The sequence below is a fragment of the Lissotriton vulgaris genome, chromosome 3_1 (assembly GCF_964263255.1).
Source record: "Lissotriton vulgaris chromosome 3_1, aLisVul1.2, whole genome shotgun sequence".
In the NCBI taxonomy this organism is placed as follows: Eukaryota; Metazoa; Chordata; class Amphibia; order Caudata; family Salamandridae; genus Lissotriton; species Lissotriton vulgaris.
The window spans coordinates 1,154,519,900-1,154,545,324 of NC_141689.1; the positions used below are offsets into that span (position 1 = coordinate 1,154,519,900).

Genomic DNA, 25,425 nt, shown 5'->3' on the forward strand with positions numbered 1-25,425 from the left:
TGATCAGGGAGCATGCGCGGAAGGTTAGCTATCTCTGTCACACACCCCTCTGCACATTCACTTAGAAGCCAGTAGTCTAGTCTGGACCAACTGCTATGCGCCGGTATGGCGTGTGTTCCCTAACCTTGCTGTGCTGTTTCGTAGTCTCCAGACATCAATCAGTCTGAAATCCATCACAGCCTGGTTAATATTCCGAGCCACTTTAGGCGTTTAAACGCTTTGTGGGTTAGATTTATCCAGAGCCGGGTCTAGGTATGTATTCAGGTCTCCTGCCCATATGACGGCTGCCACGGGCCCCTGTCTTAGAATGCCATACATTCATTGAAACACTTCTGGCTCATCTTGTATAGGACCATACATATTTATAATGGTGATTAGTGTAGTACCTAATTTGCCCTGGACCATTACACAACGTCCTTCGTCATCAATGTGGGTCTTGTGTGGCATGAACTGAATGCCAATTTTGATCAATAAGATAACCACCCCGGCATAAGATGAGTATGATGAGGCGATCTGGAACCCTGCCCATTTGTGCGCAATGTTCAGAGGCCCTGGTCAGGTGTGTTTCTTGCAAGGAGGCAATTTGGATACCATGGCGGTTCAAATATGTGAAAACATGACACATTTTCATAGGAGTGTTTAGCCCTCTGATATTCCATGTTAATAACTTATAATCCTCACCAGTTGGCCCCCCAAGTGTGGCAAGTCACAAAGGAATCATACAGTTGACTGTCATAGTACACTGGAATAAATGCACAGTTCCTAGTTTTGGTGTTGATACAATCACAGTGGTCAATCTTCTCTGTGTCAAAATATGTACACTGGCTAGCATTTGACACATGTTCCCCTTCTTCCGACCCCCCGCCCACTCCAACCTCCCAATTTGGTCGAGATATAGAACTACCAAAACATCTGACTGATTTGCATTTAGCCATGTCTGAACTGGGGTGCCGGAGTGAGCTAAAGAATGATGATGTATTAAACCCAGATCAGTTGACTGGGGGTGAAGTGCTTGCAATGTTCAACACTCTGTCCATCATCCCCTTTGATTTTGCTTTATTCGCCCTAAGTTGGCAGGGTATGCCCAGACGTGGGTCCCTTGCTCCCTTTGCCACTGGATTCAAGATAGCCTGGCTGATGAGGACTGTGAACCCGAAACCGGTCCCAGGATGCTTATTTCAGGTACAGGGAAGACAAGGCTTGGCAGTTCGGGCTGGACTGTTCCCATGAGGCACAGGGTCAGATTGATTTGCATATAGTCATGTCTGAACTGGGGTGGCGGAGTGAACTAAAGAATGATGATGGATTAAACCCAGATCAGTTGACTGGGGGTGAGAGCATGCAATGTTTAACACTCCGTCCATCATCTCCTTTGGTTTTGCGTTACTCTGAAACGCGGTACCACTTTGAATCCTGCCACATTGTTGCCTCTTCTGCAACAGCAAGGAGAAGATTGTGAACAGCATGAGTGTCTAGATGTTACTGAGCTATCTACCAAACCCAGACCTGACATTGTCGATGAACCACTGCCTGAATCTGATTTGATCCTTTTTGTCGATGGTTCATGCTTAAGAGACAATGAAGGGTGTTTGAGAGCAGCGTTTGGTGTGAGCACCATCTTAGGGGTGGTGGAAGCTGCATGTTTGAAAAGAATATACTCTGCTCAGGTGGCCGAGATTATTCCTCTAATACGTGCCGGTACCATCACGGATGGAGTCCGAGTGACTATCTACACGGATAGCCAATATGGGTATGGAGTGGTTAAATTTTGGACAGTAATGGTCACAGAGGGGATTTTTAACGTCCTCAGGATCCCCTATCCGTAACAGAGAATTTGTGCGCCAATTACTGGAGGCTTTACAGAAACCTAGAGAGATTGCAGTGGTAAAATGTGCAGCCATGGGAAGGGAGAGGACTTTGTTACTAAAGGAAATAACTATGCTGATGAAGTAGCTCGTTTATGTGCTATACCTGCTTGTGTTTTCAATGGTGAATATGTAGGAGAGAGCACAGAAGAGACCAAGCTCAGCATGATGTTAGCTGTGGCTGATACTTGGGATAAAGTGAAGAGGCTGCAGGATGAGGTCTCAGAGGAGGAAGCTGCATCATGGGTTAGAGCAGGCTGTGAAAAGAGAAAAGATGGCATTTGGGTGTCAACAGATGACAGAGCAGTACTACACAACTGTCTACTGAGCCCAATGGCAAGGCAGTTTCACAGAGCAGTTCATCTTGGGAAAGATGCCATGGTGCGAATGTTTAGCCAAACTTGGTTTAACCCACGATTTCATGTGTATGCTGAAGCAGTGTGTCACAGGTGTGTTACGTGTCAACAAATGAATGTTGGAAAGAGAGCTGTGGTTGGGATGAGCCACATTGGAAGATCAGGAGGTCCTTTTAATAGGATACAACTGGACTTTATTGAGATGCCGAGGTGCAATAGGCTGAGATATGTTTTGGTGATGGTGTGTATCTTTTCACGTTGGGTTGAGTCATATCCAACTAGACGATGTGACAGTCTCACAGTGGCAAAACTGCTCTTATGGGAGCTGATAACGCGTTTCGGTTTTCTGACCTTTTTAGAGACAGATAGAGGAACACACTTCCATAATGAAATCATGAAATTGTTGTGTACAGCTTTGATGATTGATCAGAGATTGCACTGTAGTCACAGGCCTGAGATTGCACTGTAGCTACAGGCCTGAGGCTTCTCGTCTTGTGGAGCAGATAAATGGCACAATCAAAATTAGGGTGTTAAAGGTGTGTTCTTCAACTTCATTGAAATGGCCAGATGCATTGCCATTGGTATTGATGAGTCTGCCTGGTACTCCTGATAGGAGGACAGGGCTCTCTCCCCAAGAAATATTGATGGGAATAGCTATGCGATTGCCTATGGTGCCAGCTACAGTATTGATAAACATCACAGATGATTTGGTTATGTATTATTGTAGGGGACTGGCTGATTTGGTTAATTCTGTGTCCCACCAGGTCGAGGCTGCGACTGCATCCACCTCGAGAGACCTGCTGCATGATCTTAACCCTGATGACTGGGTGCTGGTCTGAAAGCACGTGAGGAAGAGCTACCTTGATGCTCGCTGGCGAGGAGCATATCAGGTGATCTTGGTCACAAGTACAGCTATGAAGTGTGGAGGATTGCCAAATTGGATCCACACTTCTCCTACTCGCAGAGTTCCCGAGCCTGCGGAGGAAATTACTCCCCTGGTTCCGAGAAGTGCCAGTTGAAGTGCAACAGAAACAGAAGGAGAAGGTCAGATCGTGAGAACTCTTGATGAGGCTGAACAATCAACCGAGCAACAAAAAATAGATCAAACTACCCCAGAGTTTAATTCAGATTCTGAGATAGACAAAACTGCAGACGGGAACATTGAACCAGATTGGAGTGAACAGCTTGATGCAGATGAATCAGATCAAGAAGAAGAGAGGAGAACAGATGCTGCAGCAGCAAAGTGGCCAACAAAGAAAGAAAGGCTGAACATAAGGCTTGCATCTGAGAAGAATCTCGCTCCGATTCCTGAAACATCTGAATCAGATCAAAGTTAAACCGAAGAAAGACAGGATGGTCTAAGACGATCCGGAAGAGAGAGAGTACCGTCTCAAAAGTGTGCATCTCCTGAGTGGACGTACCTAGCTGCAGATGTAGAACTCTGGGAGATCCGGGAGGTTGGGGACTGGAAAAGTGAGTTAAGGATCACCAAGCCTAAGTGTTTTGCGATTTTTGACCCTCAACCAGGTTGCTTTCCCTACCTTTGGTCGACAGCCCACTGCACAGGAACTAGCAGAGATTTGTGTAGATATTCAGCAGTTTGTTCTTACCATAGTTGGATTTAATATAATTAACGACAAAGCTTGAACTATGAAAGAAAACCTTATTAGCCTTAGAAAGAAGATAACCTAGGCCCAAGTGGAAAAAGATTTAAAGTAGGGACTTTCATTAGAACAAGAGCTGAGGGTTAGGGCTGACTATATTTCTACAATAGATTTAGTATCGTTGAACTGAATATTGCAATAATCGAATGGAAAAAGGAGAATAAAAAGACATTGTTAATAACAAAATCAAGCAAAGAAAAAAAGAAAACAGACTTTATTGAGTTCATTCACGTCTCAAACTTAACAGTGTTTCAAAATGGAATCTGGAAATTCAGGACGCAAGCAGAAATGCATAATTGATACCCTTATTGTTGTGGTGCTTATTATCATAACTGTGGTGATTGTTACATCTTTGGCTGAGTCTCACAATGCTGAAAAGAATTGGGAACAGGTGACCCTTACCCCACCTGTCTCAGAAGTAGAAGAGGATGCATCTGCCAAAGATAGAGATATGACCAGGGAAACTAGTTGGATGTTGCACGTAGATTTGTCAAAAGGTTATTTCACGCAGAATGCATATGCTCATTTGTTGGATGAGTATGTTGATACAATGGAAGCGAAAGATTGCTATGTGTGTATGCAACTGCCAGCATCAGTAGAAGAGGACATCCAATATCACCACTTACCATTGACCTTTGGCATCACATGTATTGTGACGTTGAGCCAGTTTTATAGTATGGCCCATTTTGAGTACTACTTCTCAAATTATGACTGGCACTCTCAAAAGTTCCAGTTCTTAAGTACATGAATAAATATGATTACTATAAGGAGGTAGAGAGGATATCTACGTATTTTGTGCCTACTATTACTTTGGATACATCGTATGCTCATAGATGCAATCTGACCTGCATGTTATCTGATATTGAAAAGATGTTTGTGGATCAGATAGAAGATCGATATAGGCAGACTTTATTTAGACCAGACACAATGCATAAGGTTATCCCATGGACACAAGAAGAATTAAATCATAAGGTAAAGGGAATTTCTGGTCCAATGGCTTTCGACTTTCAGCAAAAAGGGAAATTGTCCATTAGACACCCGTCAACATTTTATGACAAAATATTTGTGGGTGAGAGTGATTGTAAACAGATTTTCTTAATTGAGGAGTCAATAAGAAAGGCGCTATTGTATACATTACCCATAGTACCAAATGTGTATTTTATGTGTGGAAAAAGTTCTTATGTGAAATTGCCTAAGAAAACGTGGTGCAAGTGCTGGAGAAATTGTTGGAGATGTACTTGGAGCCATGATACCTAGTGTGGGTGTGATTTTGAATGATTTTGAATAATGTGAAAATTTGAAAGTTGGCAACAATAGTGGATAAGCTCTCTGTGAATACCGCAAAAATCTGACTGCTTGTTGATGGGGAGATGGTTTCGATAAGGGCTATGGTTCTTAAAAATGGTCTTGCTTTAGATGTGCTTTTAGCAAAAGCCAAAGGAGTCTGTAAATTGTTGAAAGTACAACAGTGCTGCAAGTATATTCCTGACAATAGTCGGTATTTACGAAAATATATTAGTAACATTTCAGAGATAAATCAAGATTTACGTGATTTGGCTGCAGATGGACTGTAGGAACAAATTGGCAAGGGATTTGGGAAGAGTAGAAGCTGGTTTGGAAGTCTGGGACAAGGAATAATGGCATACATCTTGAAACCTATCATGATAGCTGTCATTTGTATAATTGTACGTTTGAGAGCCATGAAAGGTTACAAATGGCAAAAGGCATGTCATATTGAAAACTCCTTGAAGGAACGAGAGCTGCAGTTAGAACGACAGCAGAACAGTCATTATCTGCACCTTAAAGGGTTACAAAGATTTAGACAGGGACGGCAAGCTACAACTTCTGTTTAGGTCGGTCTCTTCTACAAGGAAAAAAGTGTGAGAGAGGGGAACTGATAGAGTGCCTAAAGCACTCTCAATTGTATGGGTGCATTATACTCATGGTTCAAATGCACTTACATATATTCTATTGTTTGCAGTGTTTCATGATTATTAAGATGCATTTATTCAAGTCATGCAAGCATTAAAATGCTGTATGCACATTCCAGAAGGATTCGTATGTATTAGAAAAGCTTATAATTCCTGTATGCATAATGTGCAGGACAGAATTATACTCATCCAATGTAACTGTGTATCATTTAAGCTGCCTGCACTATAGGCCCAACACTGCAGGTTGTTTTGATTTTCTTTACTCCTTGGTTGCTCAAGAAATAATTAAATTAATCATTTTTGTATTCGAAGATAGTATGTTCTCATCCTACTGCAGGTGCAGGAATTCGACCTCGTTATTGTTGGATTTAAGGACATACCCGGAATGTGTTTGAAGAAGACTAGAAGGCCAAAAGGGAGGACGCCTTTCATGTCTGGTCGATCTGGGAACCAAGACCACTGGAAAGGATATGAACAAACACGGCTCCTGTGGAAAATTACGGAAAATGTTGCAATTGAAAAGTTTATCATGTGACGTATTGTGGGCTGAACATTGTCTTTTTGTATGATGCGCAGGGACAGATTCAAGAGACTTTTGCATTTTTGGAGGAGAAAGAGCATCTTAGAGCGAGCTCCATAGCCTTAAGCTATCAGACCCATTTGACGTGAGTTCTTCTTAGGAAGTCAACACTTGCTGACACCTTCGGTGTGATATAAGTGAGATAGGCAGGACCCTCATTGAGAGTAGTGAAGGGAAAGATAACTTTTGTTTTCCTTCTCAATGGAAAGAGAATTGGACTCAGCTTCTATTCTGTGTTGCATTTTAATTTTGGAATTCATCACATTATGCCTTTCATGCTGAATGAATTATATTCATAGTCTCGGCTCTGTATTGATTTTTATGTACCTATATAGTCTGATATTAAAGTATGTTTATATTCAATTATTTTTAGCCGTATAATAAATCTATAAATTGGAGTTCAGAGTCTGTGGTCTTTTAAGCATGACTAAATTGTAAGTATAATCTTGAAATGTTTTGCTCCCCTCAACCACTTTTAGCAGGCAAATAAAAGAACTGAATTTAGTAGGGAAGGCAAGGAGCAAATTTAGCGTAATCACAGCAGTGCTATAGGAACAACCTTGAATGGGATTAAGTAACTAATGACAGGACAGTGTAAAATAACTCATTTTTTTAGGAAGTGAAATTCCCTTTAATGCAGGATAGTTTGAGAAGCTCATTAAATTAGACTTTCTAAAGAAGCCATCTTCCTAAAGAAAGCGTCTGGTCCTCTCCTCTTGGTTAATGTACAGATCCTGCTGCAAGTTTGGGATAATCCTGACTATGTTTCAAAGGGATGCCCAGACTTGGCACACAAAAGGCTTGGGTTCTTGTTTTTAAATGATGTTTTCACTTGGACTCACATGTTTAAGCTGCCTGCACCTAACATGGAGCACTGTATGTAATGTGTCAGGAACTGTTGTATAGCCACAGTGGTAGTTCGTAAAAGAAGGATCAAGACACGGACTGGATTTAAACCTAGTCGGGGAATCATTTGGTATCCTGTAGTTAAGAAATCCCCAGACACTCAAGGTGGCTGCTGTGGTGGTCGTTAAGCTCTCCGTAGTGCCAGTCTAGTGAATGAGGCAATCGCGCAGATTATCAACTGCGCACTTTATCTAACTAGCGTGAGGAGACACAGCTCGTTTCCGCCGCTCCGCGTCATTAATCCAAGACGGGAGTCGGCAAGTAGTTTTCGTTAAATAATTGTTGCCTTCTCTGTCAGGGCTAGTTTAAGTCGTCTTAGAGTGAGAATTTAGTTCATTTCTTGGAACTGTCACTGTCAGGTCAATTAAGTGACTAGTTCGAGCGCTGCAATACTTCTACAGTCAGTCAGTAAGAGCATCTTTGGAGTTCGTTCTTAGGAACTCTTTGACAGCTGCATTGTTGCTGACGGAGGATTTCACAGAACAGCATCTTGAAGAGTTCCTGTGAGTAGTTGAAGAATTCGGAACTGCGCCATTTGGGAGAGTTCTTCTGAGGAGTCTTGAACTAGTAAGACAAACTTGCTTATTGGCCAGTGAACTTCCCTACCTTCCTTTCGCAATTGCGCTTGCCCAATTTCTTTCCTTTCCCTTTTTCCTACCCTGCACCTTTTTGTGCGCTACGGAAGGATTCCCTTTGGTATGAGACTCTTTCATTGCGCTTACTGGATAACCAATTTGAAGAAAACTATTACATCATCTGCACGTAGATTCTCAGGTACAGAGAGAGAGAGAGCTGAAGAATCTAAATAGAACCTTAATGAGTCAATTGAAAATTTGGTAATGTAAGTCTGATTAAGAGACTACCTGCAGTAAACCTCAATTAAATACAGAAGAGAAGCTAATACCTAAAGACGCCAGACATGAAGCTACTGGTAGGACAAGCTTTAATTATTTCATAGAGTCAGTATAGTAAGGTGGGTTGTTGTCTTATGTTTCCTTCCATCTGTGTATTAGGCACCCCCTGAAGAATAGACTGCAGAATATCTTCCTCAGAATTCCAGCAGCCAAAGAGGGTGTCAGCAGTGTCAAGGTGTCTCTTCTTTTATCCACTTCCCCTTTTCCCTTCTTCTGGTGAAACTGCTAAACTAGCGGTGGCACTGGAGGGTGGGAGATTGGGATCAGCATCTATACTGCCCCTGCGGAGAGTGGGAGACTTCTGACATAATATTTCTTTCTACATCTTCAGATTGCTAGCTATCTCAGAAAATCTCCCACACCGCTCCTAAAAACGAGCATGAAAAATTGCCCTTCACTGTCTTCCACTTGATTTCTCTCCTTTCTTTTTCAGTGACCCTCTTCTTGCCTTCCATCCTCTACATCCCTTGATTTTTAAGTATAACTTCCTCTCAGACTCATGCCTGTCTACCTTAGTCTTTCCTATTGTGATTCTGCAATTGATTGACACATTGTTGCACAGACCACAACCTCTCCTCCTTTAAAACCTGCAACCTAACACCATCTAATCTCCATCAGCCTATCTGCCTTACAAACCATTCACCTGAAATCACCTAGCCCTGACTAATAATCTTACCTAAGTGGTAACCTAAGTGGTATTAATATAATCTATCTTAAAGTAACTTGAGTAAATACATGTGATATTTTGTTGAGAGCAAATGACTAATCTCAATAATTAACAATAACCACTGGATTAACCACTGACCTTAGGTTCAGGTGTAGAACACTACTCGCTTTACAGTGCTTCAATGCGTCGTCGGGGCAGTAAGCGATATGTAAATACAATTACAATATTAATGATATACCCAGCTTTTAGTTTCTGACAACGTACAACCATCTAGAGTAAGCCTTGGATCATGGTTTTGATCACCCAAGGATCAAGTGCTAAAGGTGTGTCTTTGGTGCTTTATTTTAGGCCCAGCAGAAGGCAATGGAATATTAGTAGTAAAAGTCCCAAATGACACAAGTATCTTCAGTACCCTGATACACTTGAACCAATTCCCACAGCCACTAATAAGAACAGGCTTTAGCCAAACAATCAATCATTATTTGTACGGCAAGGCTTATCAGCCCAGGGGGAGGGGGATCCAGGCACCGAGGTCTGGTGGGCCTTAGTCAAACAGCCAGTTCTCTTCCTGAAGTCGGTCAGTGAAGGGAGGTTCATAGGTGGAGTGGGAGGTCGTTCCAGGACTTGGTGGTGAGGTAGGAGAAAGAACGACCTCCACTGTGGGTCCGCCAGATGCGGAGCACGTGTGCAAGAGAGGAGGATCGGATTTGTCTGGTTGTTTGGTGGAAAGTCAGGCTGTGGTTGATGTAGGAGGGTTTGGTGCAATGGAGGGCCTTGTAGACCATAGTCAGCAACATGAACTAGCATCTCTTTTGGAGGGGGAGCCAGTGTAGGCTTCTGAAGTAGGGGGTGATGCTGGTCCATTTGGAGAGGTTGAGGATGAATCTGGATGTGACATTATGTATGGTCTGTAGTCATTTGAGGAGATGGGTGTGTAAAGTGCATTTCTGTCCTCCAGTCGGCTGGGAAAGAGGGCTTCAGTTACTGTTTTCCTGGTGCTGAATGGGATCCATCGGAAAATCTTATGAAGCATGCGGAGGGTGTGGAAGCAGGAGGAGGCTACTGTGTTGGCCTGTCACTTGATGGAGAGGTTGCTGTCCAGGATGATGCCGAAGCTGCAGACGTTTTTGGTGGTGATAGGTGAGGGTCTGAGTGCAGCGGGCCACCATGTGTTGTCCCATAGGGAGGTGTTCCATCTGAAAATGGCCTCTTCTATCTTGCCAGTGTATAGCTTCAGGTAGTTGGTTCTCATCCGGTCGGCGAAGTTTGTCAAGTCATTCTGGAAGTTGGATTTGGTGGTGACGGTGTCTCCTTTAAAAGAGAGGATGAGTTGGGTGTCCTCAGCATATGAGATGATGTTGCGCCCATGGGTGCGGACAATGTCAGCAAATGGAGTCATGTAGGCATTGAAGAAGGTGGGGCTGAGGGAGGATCCTTTGGGCACACCGCAGATGATGCTCTTGGGTACAGAGATGAAGGGCAGTAGGTGGATTTTCTGTGTGTGTGCTGTGATTAAGGAGGCAATCCACTTGAGCCCATTTCCTCTGATGCCAATGTGGTGGAGTATGGTGATGAAAGTGTGGTGGGATACAGTGTCAAAGACCGCTGAAAGATAGAGGAAGATCAGGGCTCTTGTCTCACCATGGTCGAGGATGGATCTCATGTCATTGGTTGCAGCTATCAAGGCGGTCTCAATTCTGTGGTTGGAGCAGAAGCCGGACTGGGAGGCATTGAGTAGGTTGTTTCCTTTCAGGTTATCCATGAGCCAGTGATTGATGGCTTTCTCCAGGACCATGGCCGGAAATGGGAGCAGCAAGATGGGGTGGAAGTTCTTGAGCTTGCTGGGGTCGGTGGAGGAGTATAATTTCTGCATATTTCCATGCAATAGGGAAGGTCATAGTAGTAATGGATGAGTTGAGGATGTTGGCGAGTGTGCTGCTGATTTCCTTGAAGGCCTGGTGGGGGCAGGGGTCTGTCAGTGCTCCAGAGTCAATTGAGGTCATGATGGCTGTGGTGACTGACTTTGTGAGCGGTGTCACATTGGTGAGCAGGTGGCTGTGGGAGTTGTCGGTGTGTGTCAAAAGGTGGGCGAGGCTGGTTGGCTGCGGGTTGAACTTGCTAGTTAATAGAAAATGTTATGAACTATATATGCTGGAGCTGATATTGCAAAGGTATAGTTGACTATTTTAACTGGGTAGGGAAAAGAAAGGAGAGGGGCATAAAAGCACTATTAAACAACGTCCTTAGTTTGGCTATATCAGGTTAATAATTTTCACAAGTAAAATGTTATTGACCGGTTGTCGAACGTAGGAATTAAGAACAAAGCCCTTGCCTGGCTAAGGAGCTTCCTATCCAATCGCACCCAGACTGTCACCATGGGTGAATATCGATCAGCGGAGGTAGATATTTCAAAAGGGGTGCCACAGGGCTCCTGTTTGAGCCCGACACTCTTTAACATCTACGTGGCACTCCTGGCAAGAGTGATGCGCAAATTTGGTTTCATCCCCGTGTCATATGCGGATAACACGCAGCTCCTCTTTCCCTTTAAAACTCTCACCGCTGAATTAAAGAACTCCTTCTCTGCAGGCATGAAGGCCGTTGCACAGTGGATGTCTACCAACTATCTACAGTGCAACGTCAGCAAGACTGAAGTTATGCTATTCGGAGACGCCAAAATAATGTGGGCCCCGGATTGGTGGCCATCTGATCTTGGTACGGTCCCAGAACCTAAACAGGTCATCAAAAACCTAGGGATCCGACTCGATCAGGAACAGTCGCTCAAAAAACACAGCAACTTCGTTGCAGGCTCATGCTTTCACATCATTAGCATGCTGCGCAAAATCTTTCCCTTGCTGACAGACTCTTTTAGGAAAACTCTAGTGCAGGCCCTTATTTTGAGTCGAATCGACTACTGTAACGTCTTGCTTCTCTCCGCCAATGAGGGAGTTTTGGCTAGACTGCAGGTAGTCCAAAACACGGCGGCTCGCCTAGTCCTAAATAACCCTCCAAGAACAGCATCTAAACCACTTCTAAACAAACTACACTGGCTTTCCATCCGACAAATGGCAAAATTCAAAATATGTTGTATTATTCATAAGAGCATAAACGGACAAGGCCCTACCTACCTAGAACAGAAATTCACTCCCTACATCCCCTCCAGATCGCTCAGATCCAGTAAAAGCCATTTACTGGTAGTACCTCGCGCCAAAAAAGCCAGGCACGGAGGCAAAGCATTATCTGTAGCAGGACCCACACTGTGGAACAGACTCCCTCTGACTCTCAGACTATGCACGGAACATCTGAAATTTAGAAAACACCTTAAAACCCTGTTGTTCAAAAATGAGATCTAGCTCCAGCATTACTCATTCCTCTGTGGATGTCAACCGGCCCAAAAGCGCAGAGATACTCCAGTTGGAGTCGATTCCAGCGCTATATAAACTCGTAAATAAATAAATAAATAAATAAATGTGGCATGGGTCCATCAGTGTACAGGTAGATCACACAGGATGCTTTGATGTGAAGACTTTGCAGAGTACCATGTAGATGATGGAAACACACTACTGATGTTGATACTGCGACAAACATACGTCATATAACATATGATGGATTCAAATATGTTTCAAATATTTCAGTCAATCTGAAATTAACAGAGATAGGAAACATATTTTTTTTTCAATATTGGTTCTTCCAGGCAGAAAACGATGAAAGATTTAAAAAATCCCATATGCACATTGGATCTCAGCAATCTTTATTGCTTTTCTGGCTATACAAGCTAAGAAACGCCATTTTGAAATGTCTATTTTTTATTTACAGCCTTCAAAAAAACCTACTGAGGTTTCTTTCAAATAACAAAAACAATGTGTTAAGACACCGCTTTTGCTTCACTTTGTAGTTATCCTTATAAGTGACGCTCCTTCGTTGTTGTTCTGTATTCTAATTCGAGGGGAATAGGAGCGCTCTTGGTCTCCCTTCCTCTCTTGTTGTTACTAGGTAATTTAGCAGCGCACAGCTGTGAGAGTTTAATCTTCTGATTTTCTCTTTCTCCTTCCACTGAAAGGGGATTTTACACTATACTTCCAGAAACATTCCTCCCCAGCACCTTGAAATGGCTAATCTAGGGCTAATCTTCTCAGATTCAGAGGTCGATGCAATTCTAGCTCGACCCTCACTTTTTGCAGACCCCTCGATATCGCAGGCGGTCACCCATTCTAAAGAGTGGGAACAACTATCGGAACTCAAAAACACCTGAATACTTACAATACTACATGGTACCATCTTGACAGAATATTTGAGGACTAATACAGCTCCAAAGGCCTTCAGGTCACCAATGCGTCGCAAATTTTCCTAGAAGATGCACTCTTTAGGAAAGAATGGGCCATGATCGCATGGCATTGCACGAGCGATTGGCTCGTGCTCATTTTCAAGACAGCGGTAAGACTATCAGAAGCGATCATGGTAGAAATCACACAAACTGAATCACATTTCAAAACTACCCTGACAGGCTACAAGAAACGCCTAGATGATATCGACAAAGATATCAATGAATACAAAGATAACCTGACCCAAACAAAAGTAACACAATTCCAAAAAGATTTAAAGAAATTCTCCTTCTCCAAAATGTACCCCTACTCTGAGCCTGACTATACAAAACCTAATAAGTCAAACTTAGAGAGTGGCAGTTCCGATGATAATTCATCGAATAGCAGTGGATCATGCACTGGTAGTTATAAGCAAAAGCAAAGAGAAAGCTTTAGAGGAAGAGCACGCCCCCTCTTTCAACAACCCATGTGGCCCCATTATCCCAACCAAGGAGCTGGAGGTATGCACCCAATGCATTTCCAACACCCATCAATGATGCCAATGGGTTGGAACCCGGGTTTTGTCCCCAACCAACCATACTAGACAAATCCTTTTGGCCAGCCTTTTTTAGGGAGAGGCCGGAGAGGCAGAGAAAAAAGGAAAGGACAACCCCAGGTACACTGGGAACAAGACGACCCAGTGGGGAACCATACCCGGAGCAGAGAACCTCTAGCGTGCTCGAGTGCACAGTGAGTTTAATTGTCAACCTCTCAAACACTACTCTGTCAACGGACGAAACATCAGTCTTAGAGAAGTGCCTAGGCGTTGTCCCGACCGCCCGCCTAGACAAGTTTTGCTTACATTGCAAACTCTCTAACTTCTTTAGGAAGTTGAAACTCAAAGCTTTCTTTGAGGGAAAGGAAGAATTTACACAGGAAGGTACAGCAGGGGACACAACATTACGGGTGAAATCATCCTTCACCCCCCCTCCATATACCATACCTTTGGAAACCACAACGTTTGAACAGGCTGTATTCAATGAGATTGAGAACTTGGAGACTCCCACAACCTTTAAAAACATGACAGCAAGCGAGTTTAAAGCTATTGACAAGTTACGCAACAACCCCTTCTAACTTTAAAACCTGCAGATAAGGGGGGGTGCGGTAGTTGTTCTGAACACTACAGACTATGAGCTCGAATGCTATAGATTGTTGAGAGACAAGAAAAACTATTAAACATTAACACATGACCCATGACAAGACCTACGGAGAGTCATCACAGATCTGGTGGAAGATGCAGAAGCCAATTGCCACATCTAAGAAAAGGAGGCTGCTTTTTTGACTGACAGTGATGGGATCATACCATATTTTTACACACTGCCCAAAATCCACAAAGGCAAGACACCCCTAACCCCCCCCCCCTCCCCCCCCCCGGGCTGTCCGATTGTCTCGGGGATTGGGTCACTCCTTGAGCCCCTCTCACGGTTTTGTGACTTTGTCTTAAAACCATTGGTTCAGAAGACACCCACATATTTAAAGGACACAAAAAGCCTTCTTAATCGCTTAAACACCCTACAGTGTGACATGTCGAACACCATACTAGCCACCTTGGATATTGAGAGTCTGTATACGAGCATTCCCCAGGATGATACCATCAGGATCCTGGATGAAGCTCTCAATACTACGGCTTGGGAACATAACACTCCCAAGGAGTTTATATTGAAATGTGCCACTTTAGCACTGAAAAAGAACTTATTTGAATTCAAGGGCAAACTGTTCCTGCAATGCACTGGCACTTCCTTGGGCAGCACTTTTGCCCTGAGTGTAGCCGGACTGTAGGTCCATGCCTTTGAACAGAAGAACATTCAGAATGTTAACAACCTGTGCATCTCCTCCATAGGCTTATGGAGGAGGTACATTGATGACGTACTGTTGGTATGGCATGGCACAGCAGAATCTCTACAGACTTTCCTCCTCTGGATCAACACCCTGGATCCTAATCTGAAATTTACCCACACAGTTGACAGGGAGGAGGTGGTCTTCCTAGATGTGATCATCTCCAAGATGAATGGATCTTTTGCCACGAAAACGCATTACAAAGCTACAGCCAGAAATAACTTGTTAGAATTCAAAAGTTTTCATCCAAGAGCCTTACGAGAGAATCTGCCTTACGGCCAATATCTCCGGCTTAGGCGTAACTGCACTCAGCTAGAAGATTTCAGGGCTCAATCTAATGATCTTACCACTAAACTAGAGAACCGAGGGTATCAAAAAAATGTTCTATCAAAAGGTTACAAAAGAGCAAGAAACCAACCAAGGGCAGCTCTCCTTGAAGACAATACACGACCACGAGGCGAAATCCCTTTGACATGCATCACCACCTACAGTTCGGCCTCGAATGCTGTGAAGAAAACCATTCAGAAGCATTGGTGCATCCTTAACAGCAATAATAGGAACTGGGAGAAACCTTTGTTCTCCTTTAAAAGAGGCCCTAATTAGCGAGACACCTTGGTCAACACACGCCCTTTAACAAGCACCCCCATGGGGATTAGATCTGTGACTGATGCTTGGGGGTTGCCAAAAGTAACTGGTCATTACCGGTGTTCCAATTGCAGCATCTGTCATCTCACATCACATACAAAGACTCTTAATCTTGAGCAAGACAAAGTATGGACCCAGAGGGCTAACACTAACTGCAACTCAACAAATGTAGTATACCTAGTAACCTGCCCCTGCCAGCTGCGCTACGTTGGCATGACCACGCGCAAAGTGAAACAAAGAACCAGCGAACATCGCAGTAATATCAGGTGTGGTCGTATCACAGCAAAACTAAGTGATCACTTTTTACAGCACAACCACACCACCAATGACATGCGCTGGACCGTTATTGAACTGGTGGGGCTCAGAGCTACACAACCAGGGCCCCACCATCTTCTTTCATTGAATCTGCTAATTAACACTAAACTCAATACCCCAAAAAGGAACTGGCCCCTATACGCCTACAGACCTGTTCCACACGTGCTTACATTACTTCAATACTTGGCCTCCTGTTGGATATTGTACTATACCGATACCCTACCAGTCAATAACGCTATTGTTATTGTGGTCAGGACAGCGTACTAGCATAACTGCATTTCCATCCCCTGGAATCCCGGCTGTCATTGGTATAGGCACGTATGCAGCCTTTATGGGTGTTCACTGTTTTTGCCTTGAATTTTCATTATGACTAGAGGCACCTCGTTTCCATAGTGGAGTTTCTCTCCACCAATGTGTGTAGCTCCAACACCCTAACCAATACTAACCATGTAAGATTTTTCCACAAGGCTTAGTTCTCTACGTTTTTCTGTCTCTGTATGTTACCTGTACGTTACCATAACACCTGGGTCACAAAGTTGGTCTTTTTTCATTCAACAACAATGAGAGGCTGTTCCTCCTGCGTTCACGTGGTAGAGGGCGCCTGATAGGTCCTGTCCTCTCCACAGTCTGGATTGGCTGAGCCGCAGACAGGTGATTGCGGTCTCTGCCAATCACGCAAGCCGACCTCTCCGAGCCCTGCAAGATGACGCCGCCGCAGTAATGGCGTGCTGGGGGCTACTCTGCCTATATATGCCCCACTGACTTCAAGCTTATTGTTCTTCGGGGTCCGGTTATCGAGGGCGTTTGCAGGTACTGAGCGGGTGCCTAGCATTCAGGGAGTGAGTATAACGTAACGAACTAAAGATAAGTAATTTTCCATACTGACAGACACTCCTGCTCGTACTAGCCTGTTTTTCTCTCTCCCTACAAGGTGTGCCAATTTGCTATTACCCTCCTCCCGAGATCCATGGCGTGCTAAAATTTAGCGCCCCCCGTAAGGACGTTTCTGTCTTCTTCCCAGATTCAATACAGTGTATTTTATTAGCCTGACATTCACTTAACTGCTTGTTTGCCATTTTTTTAACTAAATAATCTCAAGTTTCTCTCACGTACTAGAGTTACCAATAGGGGTATTTTACCTTCATTTACCTGGATTTTATTAGCATATTCACTCTAAGAGACTTCTTCTGGACGTCTCCACTTGCTTATTGCTAAAACTGATATGAGCACGAGTACACTACGATTCTCACTCGTGTTTAAGATTTGACTACAGTCACACTCATAAAAAACACCCAAGCAAGTCTATATAGCATTGTATAACAATGGATGTATTTTAATCTATGCTCTCTTTTTCTTTTAGTTGCTTGTTTTGTCTGTTGTACGTCAACGTCCTTGTCTAACTCGGTTCCACTCCTACCATTTTGGAATCTTACACAATAATTTTTATTTTTAACATAATTGACCTCAGGCTAGGGTGGGCCTTAGCACGCCCATACCACCGAGGTTTTGACACACACCACTGTAAATATTTCACTCACTGGTCCTGATGCATGCCTGATAGAACCCTTCACATAGGCTGAAACATGTTGACGGACCTCACACTAGGATAATAGTGGACCTTTAATGTGTGTCCGTTATCCTATCTATTTTATCCCTGTCCAATTGGGAAAACTAATAAAACTACTTTTTTTACTCAATTGGCCATTTTATCTTTCACTTCACATTCACAATACCAGCTCCGCAGTAACCTGGTGTTGTAGCACACCAGGGTGGCATTCGGCCACTCCTGGTAGGGCCCGATGATGAAGCATGTCACCGACCAGGTCGTGAGTGAGGGCCTTCAGAAAAACCTACTGAGGTTTCCTTCAAGCAACAAAAACAATTTAAGACACCGCTTTTGCTTCACTTTGTAGTCATCCTTATAAGTGACGCTCCTTCGTTGTTGTTCTGTATTCTAATTCGAGGGGAATAGGAGCGTTCTTGGTCTCCCTTCCTCTCTTGTTGTTACTAGGTATTTTTTATTTACCTAATGAAATCGACTAAAGACATGCTTACCAACATTTCAGATTTATGGGACTCCAGATTGTTTTAGCTACACAAAGACATTCTTTTTTAGTCTTTCTTCTGTATTATACGTTACTCCACAACAAATCACATGAATGGAACAAATATTGTGCAATATTTCTTTTTCTGAATCTCACTCTTAGTGCTCCCAAATGTTAGCATGTTTTATATGGTATCTCTGTACGAAGTTCTTTCTCAGTGACTGCTCTCTTTACTTGCGAATGAATTAGGGCCTCACCCAGCTCAAGTCACTTCCCCACAGCTGCTGCATGAGCATTCGATCATTACCACCATTGATTCGAGGGTGTGAAACTGCAGCAAAAACCCAACATACAGGGAATAACACATGGGGAAATAGGTGCACACCTCCATCAAGTAACTCATATTTATCCTTCCCAAGTATAATGAAAATGAAAAGATGGTGGGTGGAATGCTTGAATTCATCTTGGTAATTATTGCTGACCGCATTCCTGTGCATTGTGTTTTTTCATCTCTATGTCATTTCAAACAATAACTTCCCTCATGCAAATCAGACTTGGTCCTTCTCAATTAAAAACCGTCCAGCTCCAATTGCCAGGCCAGGTCCCATCTGACAGGAGCCAAGCAAACACCAGCTTCGGCCTATTGGGTCTCATCAATGAGATGCAACTTGATTCCAAAGGCAAAGTAACCATGACCTATGTCTAGGAAAACCAAATGGTAATTGACCAAGCTTCAGATTTATCATTCTTTCATGCAGTGCAACACAGCAGGCCAACTTGCTGTGCTGCATGAAAGGGCAATAATGCGCAGTATTTATCATTGTACAGCGCAGTCTTGTCCTTTCCTAGCACTGGTGCACTTTTAGCTGACTAGCACCAGCGCAGGCTCCCTTACTGTTGCAAGAGTGTGTGCGTTCTAGGCAGGATGTTTTTGTACAGGAAGGAACACCTTCCTGAGATGCATTTTTCTCTTTCTATGTGTGCTGCAGAGTGTCTATTATTTCTATGGCATGTGGGCAAGGGCCAACGACATAACACACGGTTCCCTCTAAACGGGGAAAAAAGCAACCCCAAATGTTTTTTCAGCCTACTCGGCGTCGTCATTGAGGTGCAGCGTGATTCTTATGACACAGAGACCCAGGTCCTGCGTTTGGAATTCGAGCAGCGCTTGGGGCATTGACTCGGGAATTGATAAAGGTGGAGAACCTAATAATTAAATTAATGTAAGTGTCCTATGCTTATTCGTAGCCACATTCAAGGCCATGGTTTTTTTCTCACCTCTGTGTCACTTCAGACAGTAACTCCCCCCAGCTCCCCCCTCCCCCTTCCGCCCACACACACACACAGTGCACACTCATTAACTTGCCTTGGGAAGCAGACCGTTTTAAATGAAAGAACAATCATAGACACCGCTATAAGCTTAAAATCAAGTCTCCCGTTTTTTATCGGGAGAGATGGCATGTAGGGAACTTTGACAAATACATTTAACTTTTACTGAACAGACACACGTTTCTGTTTGCACGAATTTGCCTACCTGCGCTCGCGGAGCCTGCATCTTGCGCCAGTTAATCGACCTCGCGGAAAGAAGCTCTGCCGCTACACCTGTGTAAGGTATGATATTCTGATTCAGCAGCTGCCGCCGCAGGCGACGTTCGTATGTAGGAGGAGTGTCTGGCGCGTTTCAGCCTGCGATTTACAGCAACTTATTTCCAGGCGCACAGCCATCATTTTTTTTTCTAAATGAAACCCTTGCCATTTTGCCGAATCGCATTAAACCTCTCTCTGCCACTTTCTAAAAGCTTTTCGTTATTCGTTCTGGAAATGTCATTGGTCGTTTTTAATTCGGATTAACGGCTGGGACTGGCACTGGGATTTGTTCAAGCAAATTTAGGGAAATTTAACAAGGAGGCACAAAATGCTTCTGTGTGTGGCATTGAGGAACTTTTGGCGGAGGGAAATCGGAATGCAAGTGCTAACAAATCTCACATAGCTGTGCAAACTTGTGCTGAATGGGGCACCTTGTATGATGTAAAATAAAATAAACATGAGTCATGAAAACACATTTCGTAGCCCGCCAATGGAATTAATTAGTTAGCTACGTACCGGTGATATTAATTAAAAGTCCTCCTAGTCATAGTAGTGACACATGAGACCGTTCCGCCTCCAGACAGACTCGCTTCGCCACGCTTTATGTTATATATTTTTTTATCTTTTATTAGAAAACCTTCCCCTCCGGATCCACTTCCTGTAGTTTTCAAGCACATAGCATTGTGTCCTGAAACGGAGGGTGGATGGGAACTTACCATGACGAGGCGGACTATCCTAAGGCATTGAAGATCACCAGTAACTAACTAATTCTTTACCCCCATGGAAGTCGTCCTCGTCATAGTAATGACACATAAAGATGTACCCAAGTACAAAAATCACGCATGACACAATTAAGTACATACGAATCATACATATATATTTACAACAATTAATTATTGCTGTTTGTAACACCAGTTTACCAAAATTGTTCCCAGCACGTGAGAACAGATCAAATTTGTAATGAGACAGAAAGGTTATGAAGTGGCCCATGTAGCTGCCCTACAGATTACTTGTAAGGAAACTGTAACAAAGATAAATTCCAGGAAATCATAGTATGATTGAAGTAGGAGTTTATTAGTAAATAACTCCACCCACGCGCGAAGCGTCCCTTCAATGGAAGACTGTTGGAAAGGGCGATCCCAGAGGTCAGGATATACTCTGCCGACCTCCCCGTGACCCACCTCTCCCAAGAATATTGCCGAGTCCTAACGTGAAGTCCTCGCCGGGGAGGACTCCGGGTCTAAGATCGTACACACTGAGCTCACACCACACTTATGAACGCACACTACACCGTGGGTTTCAGTGAGCAAGTTCTTTATCAATAGTAGAGCTTTAGGCAAAATGCACACTTATTTACAAGTGAACGAGGGATCGTAAAGTCTCGGTTGTGAGGAGTAGGGAAGCGGGACAGTCTCAGTATTAGGCCAGTACGAAGCGTACCGTGCGCACAGCTCTCAATCCTTGAGCCGGGGGATACGGGCGATGGGGGTCCTACTAGCTGCAGTACTCACTCCTCTCACTCCAGGTCGTGTTGGTAGTGTTGATGGTCCAGCCAGACCAGGGTTCTCCTCGAGCCGCGACAAGATCAGCAGGGCTCGATCCGGAGGGAACAGAATGTCTGTCAGTTCTTGAGGAGCCGCAACAACGTCAGCAGGGCTCAGGGTGTTCACGAATGTCCTTAGAGTTTCAAGGATGAGCTGCGACGAGGTCAGGAGGGCTCCGAGGTTCCAGTTTTTTCTTCACGAGGATTAGCCCCGACAGCATCAGCAGGGCTCGATAGGTTTCAAAGTTCGGTCTTCTCCACAAGGGTTGAGCCGCGATCAGATCAGCAGGGATCTCTTGTCCAGAATGCAACTGCCCGCTAGTTCTTGGGTGGGCCTTCCTATAGTGCCATGGCACTTTGATGTCCGGACCCTCGCAGGCTGAGATCTCATGCCTCGGGGCTGGTCGTCGGAGAGTTCCGTCGGCTGGCCCTTTGATCCTTTTGAAGATGCGTCCGGGGATTCCCAGACGCCCAGCAGGGTCTGGAGCCAGCTCTCGGGGAGGCCAGAGGTGCGATCGAAACCAGCCAACAGGGGAAGGCCAGAGGTGTGAGAGAAACCAGTTCCTCAGGGGAGGCTGTAGTGACCGTGTTTTTGGCTCTATTTATGAGTGATGGTGACTTTAAGCTTGCTACCATCCTGAATCTCTATTCTTGGCTTGTGTTGGTCCTTTTTAGACCTCTTTTCAGACCGAGAAGCATAAACTAGAGGATAGCTGCTTTATATGATGATAGATCCCTTATTCTTGACTCTAATCCATCTATTGCCTATTGGCTTTGACATAATTATGTGTCCTTTCATCATCCTACCTATAGTAGAGGGTGGATCCTGTAGTCCTGACTTTATATTACATATTGGTATGGCTGGTGTATGTACTCTGACAGAGCTAAGTGTTATTTCATCCTTTTCGGGCCTACAAGGCCCAGAACTAGAGAGACTCCATTTTGCTTTCTGTCCCTGCAGACTGAGATGCTTGCAGGGTAAAGGTGATGTTTTAGTTATGAGGTGTTGTTCGCTCTTTGCAAACTAGAGAGAACCGGCCAGAGCTGAATCTTATCAAGAAGTGTCCCTGGGCTCAAGTCTCTAGACGAAACAAGCAGCTGATCACTGTGAGGGCGTCTGGAGCAGGGAGCCTGGTGTATGGACCTGGTGGGAGGAGGCTACTGGCTGGAACTTTCCACTAGAGGAGAGCATTCCATATTAACGAAGTGCAGAAGAGGAGGAGTGTCAGTCGGTTCTTGGAGAGAGAGAAGTCAGTTGGTTTTTGGAGCTGAAGAGAACAGTTCAGTTCAGTTGGTTTTCTGGAATGGAGAGAGAAGGCAGATGATCGCTGAAGCTTGAGAGAGAGCAGTCAGATGAATCTTGGAACGAAGTTGGAACTGTCAGCTGGAGCTGTCAGTTTATCAGGATGCATTAAAGCAGTTACCAGTCAGATGGAGGAGTTGAAGCTGCCAGCTGGAGCAGTTGAGCCAGAGGAGTGAAGCTGTGGTGATGGAGGGAGAGAGAGAGCCCTGATTCCACCAGAGAGAGAGAGAAACATTCCTTTCTAATAGGGTGAGGTATTCTAAACTAGTTTGCTTTACACTTAAACATTAATCTTGTCCTTTATTTCCTAGGCTAGATTCCCCTACTGTATTGCTAATCCGTTTTCTTTCAGCGGTGTGCAGTATAATCCATTCCCTCTTTAGCTATCTACAGTCCCTGTCAGTTATATGCTTATAGTAATAAAGCTTTCCATTATAGTAAAGAGACCCCGTAGATCTGTGTATGTGTCTATTCCTTTTACTTTTCAGGCTATGTGTTATAGTGCAGTATTATATTGTTGATGTTATTAGTGAATAAAGGAACTCCAGTTCTTAATGAACAGCTGCGCAGATGTTATTCTTATGATAAAGCTAACCTTTCTTCTAGCCAGATGCTGTAATGGTAACTGATGGATCAAAAGGGAGAAGGAGCGCCTAAATCAGGGAATAACTTTTGCATATAGTGTGTAACTGTTATTATTTATAATAAGGTTAACCTTTCTTCTAGTCAGGTGCTATTATGTGGTAACTGAATAATGAGGGGGAGAGGAGAACTTGTATTAGATGATAATAATTGCACAGTGTAATTTGGCCATTCTTGTGTACCACATAAAATATATGGGACATTCCCAGTAGGTATTAGATATATGAGAGAAACTTCCCAACAGAGAGAGAGAGAGCTGAAGGTATTCATAGGAAAGTGATCGTCGTTGTAAGGCGGCGTTAATGAGAGCACCAGGGGGGAAACTGGTGTGTATACCCACAGGATTGTGGCTTGTGAGAGTACCAGGAAGGAAACTGGTGTGTCTACCCACAGTATTGTGGCTTGTGAGAGCACTGGTTGCAGCCAGTGTGTAATGGTAAGTAATCAGAACTGCCCCAGGGTAGATTAGTCTGGGCCAATGTGGCCGCGAGACTATATTGTATGAGTGTGGTGTAGGGCAAGGACGTCCTTAGTAATCAGTGAGTATTCCTAGTAATCCCTATAGATTTAGTGGTGTTTCTGATGATATGAGCTTGTATATTGCTAATTCCCCATCCTCAGGTAGGTACCCAGGTGCCTGGATAGATGGGTCCTGAGGAGGGAGGTGGTTGCGTTTCGGCTGGGTTGGTGGTGTCTTGGTGAGCTGATCCTATCTGGTCCGAAAATCCGGTCGTTACATTTGGCGTAGTCGGGCAGCTTCACACATGTTGCGTGGGAGTGGCCCTTGGCATGTATTTGGACTTAAAACCCTTTACAATTTGACATCTGGGAACAGTCTGTGAATTGCATGGTGAGGTGTAGTCCCTGACCTATGTGCTTGAACAGTTGGAGTGTAAGGAGATTGCAGTACATCATGGCATCTGACTTATGCAGTGTGGAAGAAATGCTTTTCATCTTGGTGTTTGAACTGACAGGCTTGAAGGGTAACAGTACGTGAGGGAGCCAATTACGTCTTGGTGATGATGCAGTTGTACATATGTGTGTGAATAATGCTTTTAAATTGCTTATTAAATGGCTTGCTGCATTTGCTTATGCTGTGAAATGTGAAATGTATTCAGTGTAATATGATTTGTTGAGTTCTTTGTGAATAGCTCCTTGTAAATATGGTTTGTTAATAGCATGTCATTCTTATGACTTGCTGAGTTTCTTGTGAACAGTGCCTTGTAAATATGGCTTGTGAATAGCATGTCATCAATATGATTTGTTGAGTTCTTTGTGAATATGGCTTGTGAATAGCGCCTTGTGAATATGGCTTGTGAATAGCGCCTTGTGAATATGGCTTGTACATAGCATGTTATCATTACGTTAGGCAGGAGAGAGCTGGATCTCTTTCAAGTGCTTGGAGAAAATATTTTGAAGATGTGCGCACGTGTTATATGAAAACGTGGCGAAATAAGTTCTTGACTTCCCCATGTATCTGCAGACATTGGGGAACGATTGTGTTTGAGCTGCCAAAGGGTTAATATCTTAGATTGAGACGGCAGTGTTTCTTTCAACATGCTGTTTAACATGCATGGTTACGTGAGCTGACGCTAAAAGTCAGTGACTGTTTGGATTAATGATGGTTTGATTTGACTTTTTAATTAGTTGCAGGCTTCGCCTATGTACTTTGTCAGCTAGCTGACGGAAGGGTAACATCTTGCACGGAGAAAAAAAAGCAGTGTTCATTTAAACATACTGTTTGAAATGCGTCCACGAGTTTGTGTGGGTTTGCCTTTGAACACATGATTTAATGTGTCTGACTCTGAGGTCGGAGTCTTATAAATCAACCAGTCACCGGTTGTGGACATAAAACAGACCCATCATAGAATGTGCTTTAATCAGTGAAATGCAACCGTGTGCTTTTAAAAAAAATGCTCTGTAGTGTATTTTGCACATCTAGAAAATATAAGTGATTATTTCCCTAAAGCAAGCTGCACCTTTTGTTTAAAGTTCACATGCACATGATTCTGTATTTTGCGCTGATATGTAGCAGACCAGCGTGAGAGAAAACCCACTCAGTTAGGAAAAAAGGCTATCTGCAAAAATAAATCTGACCCTTTTAATAATTAGAATAGAAAAGCTTGCGCACCAAATTATGAATTCTTGGTTATGCTGTGCAAAATTACATGTATAACTTTTTTCCCTTTGTTTAAATTGATGGTGTTTCACATGTTATTTTAAGAAATGTGTCGTGATTTCCTATGTTGCTGCTTAATATTTTCCTTT

General features: G+C 43.7%; 1 protein-coding gene across 1 annotated transcript in view; it reads right to left on the reverse strand.

Moving 5' to 3' along the window:
* The window catches only part of LOC147727601 (protein NipSnap homolog 3B-like), a 516,955-nt gene extending 497,296 nt beyond the window's left edge, over positions 1-19,659 (reverse strand). The window contains exon 1 of the mRNA XM_086961631.1: positions 19,617-19,659. Coding sequence (XP_086817757.1) covers positions 19,617-19,637 — 21 coding nt within the window. The 5' untranslated portion in view covers positions 19,638-19,659. The remainder of the gene's footprint in view (positions 1-19,616) is intronic.
* Positions 19,660-25,425: the final 5,766 nt, after the last annotated feature.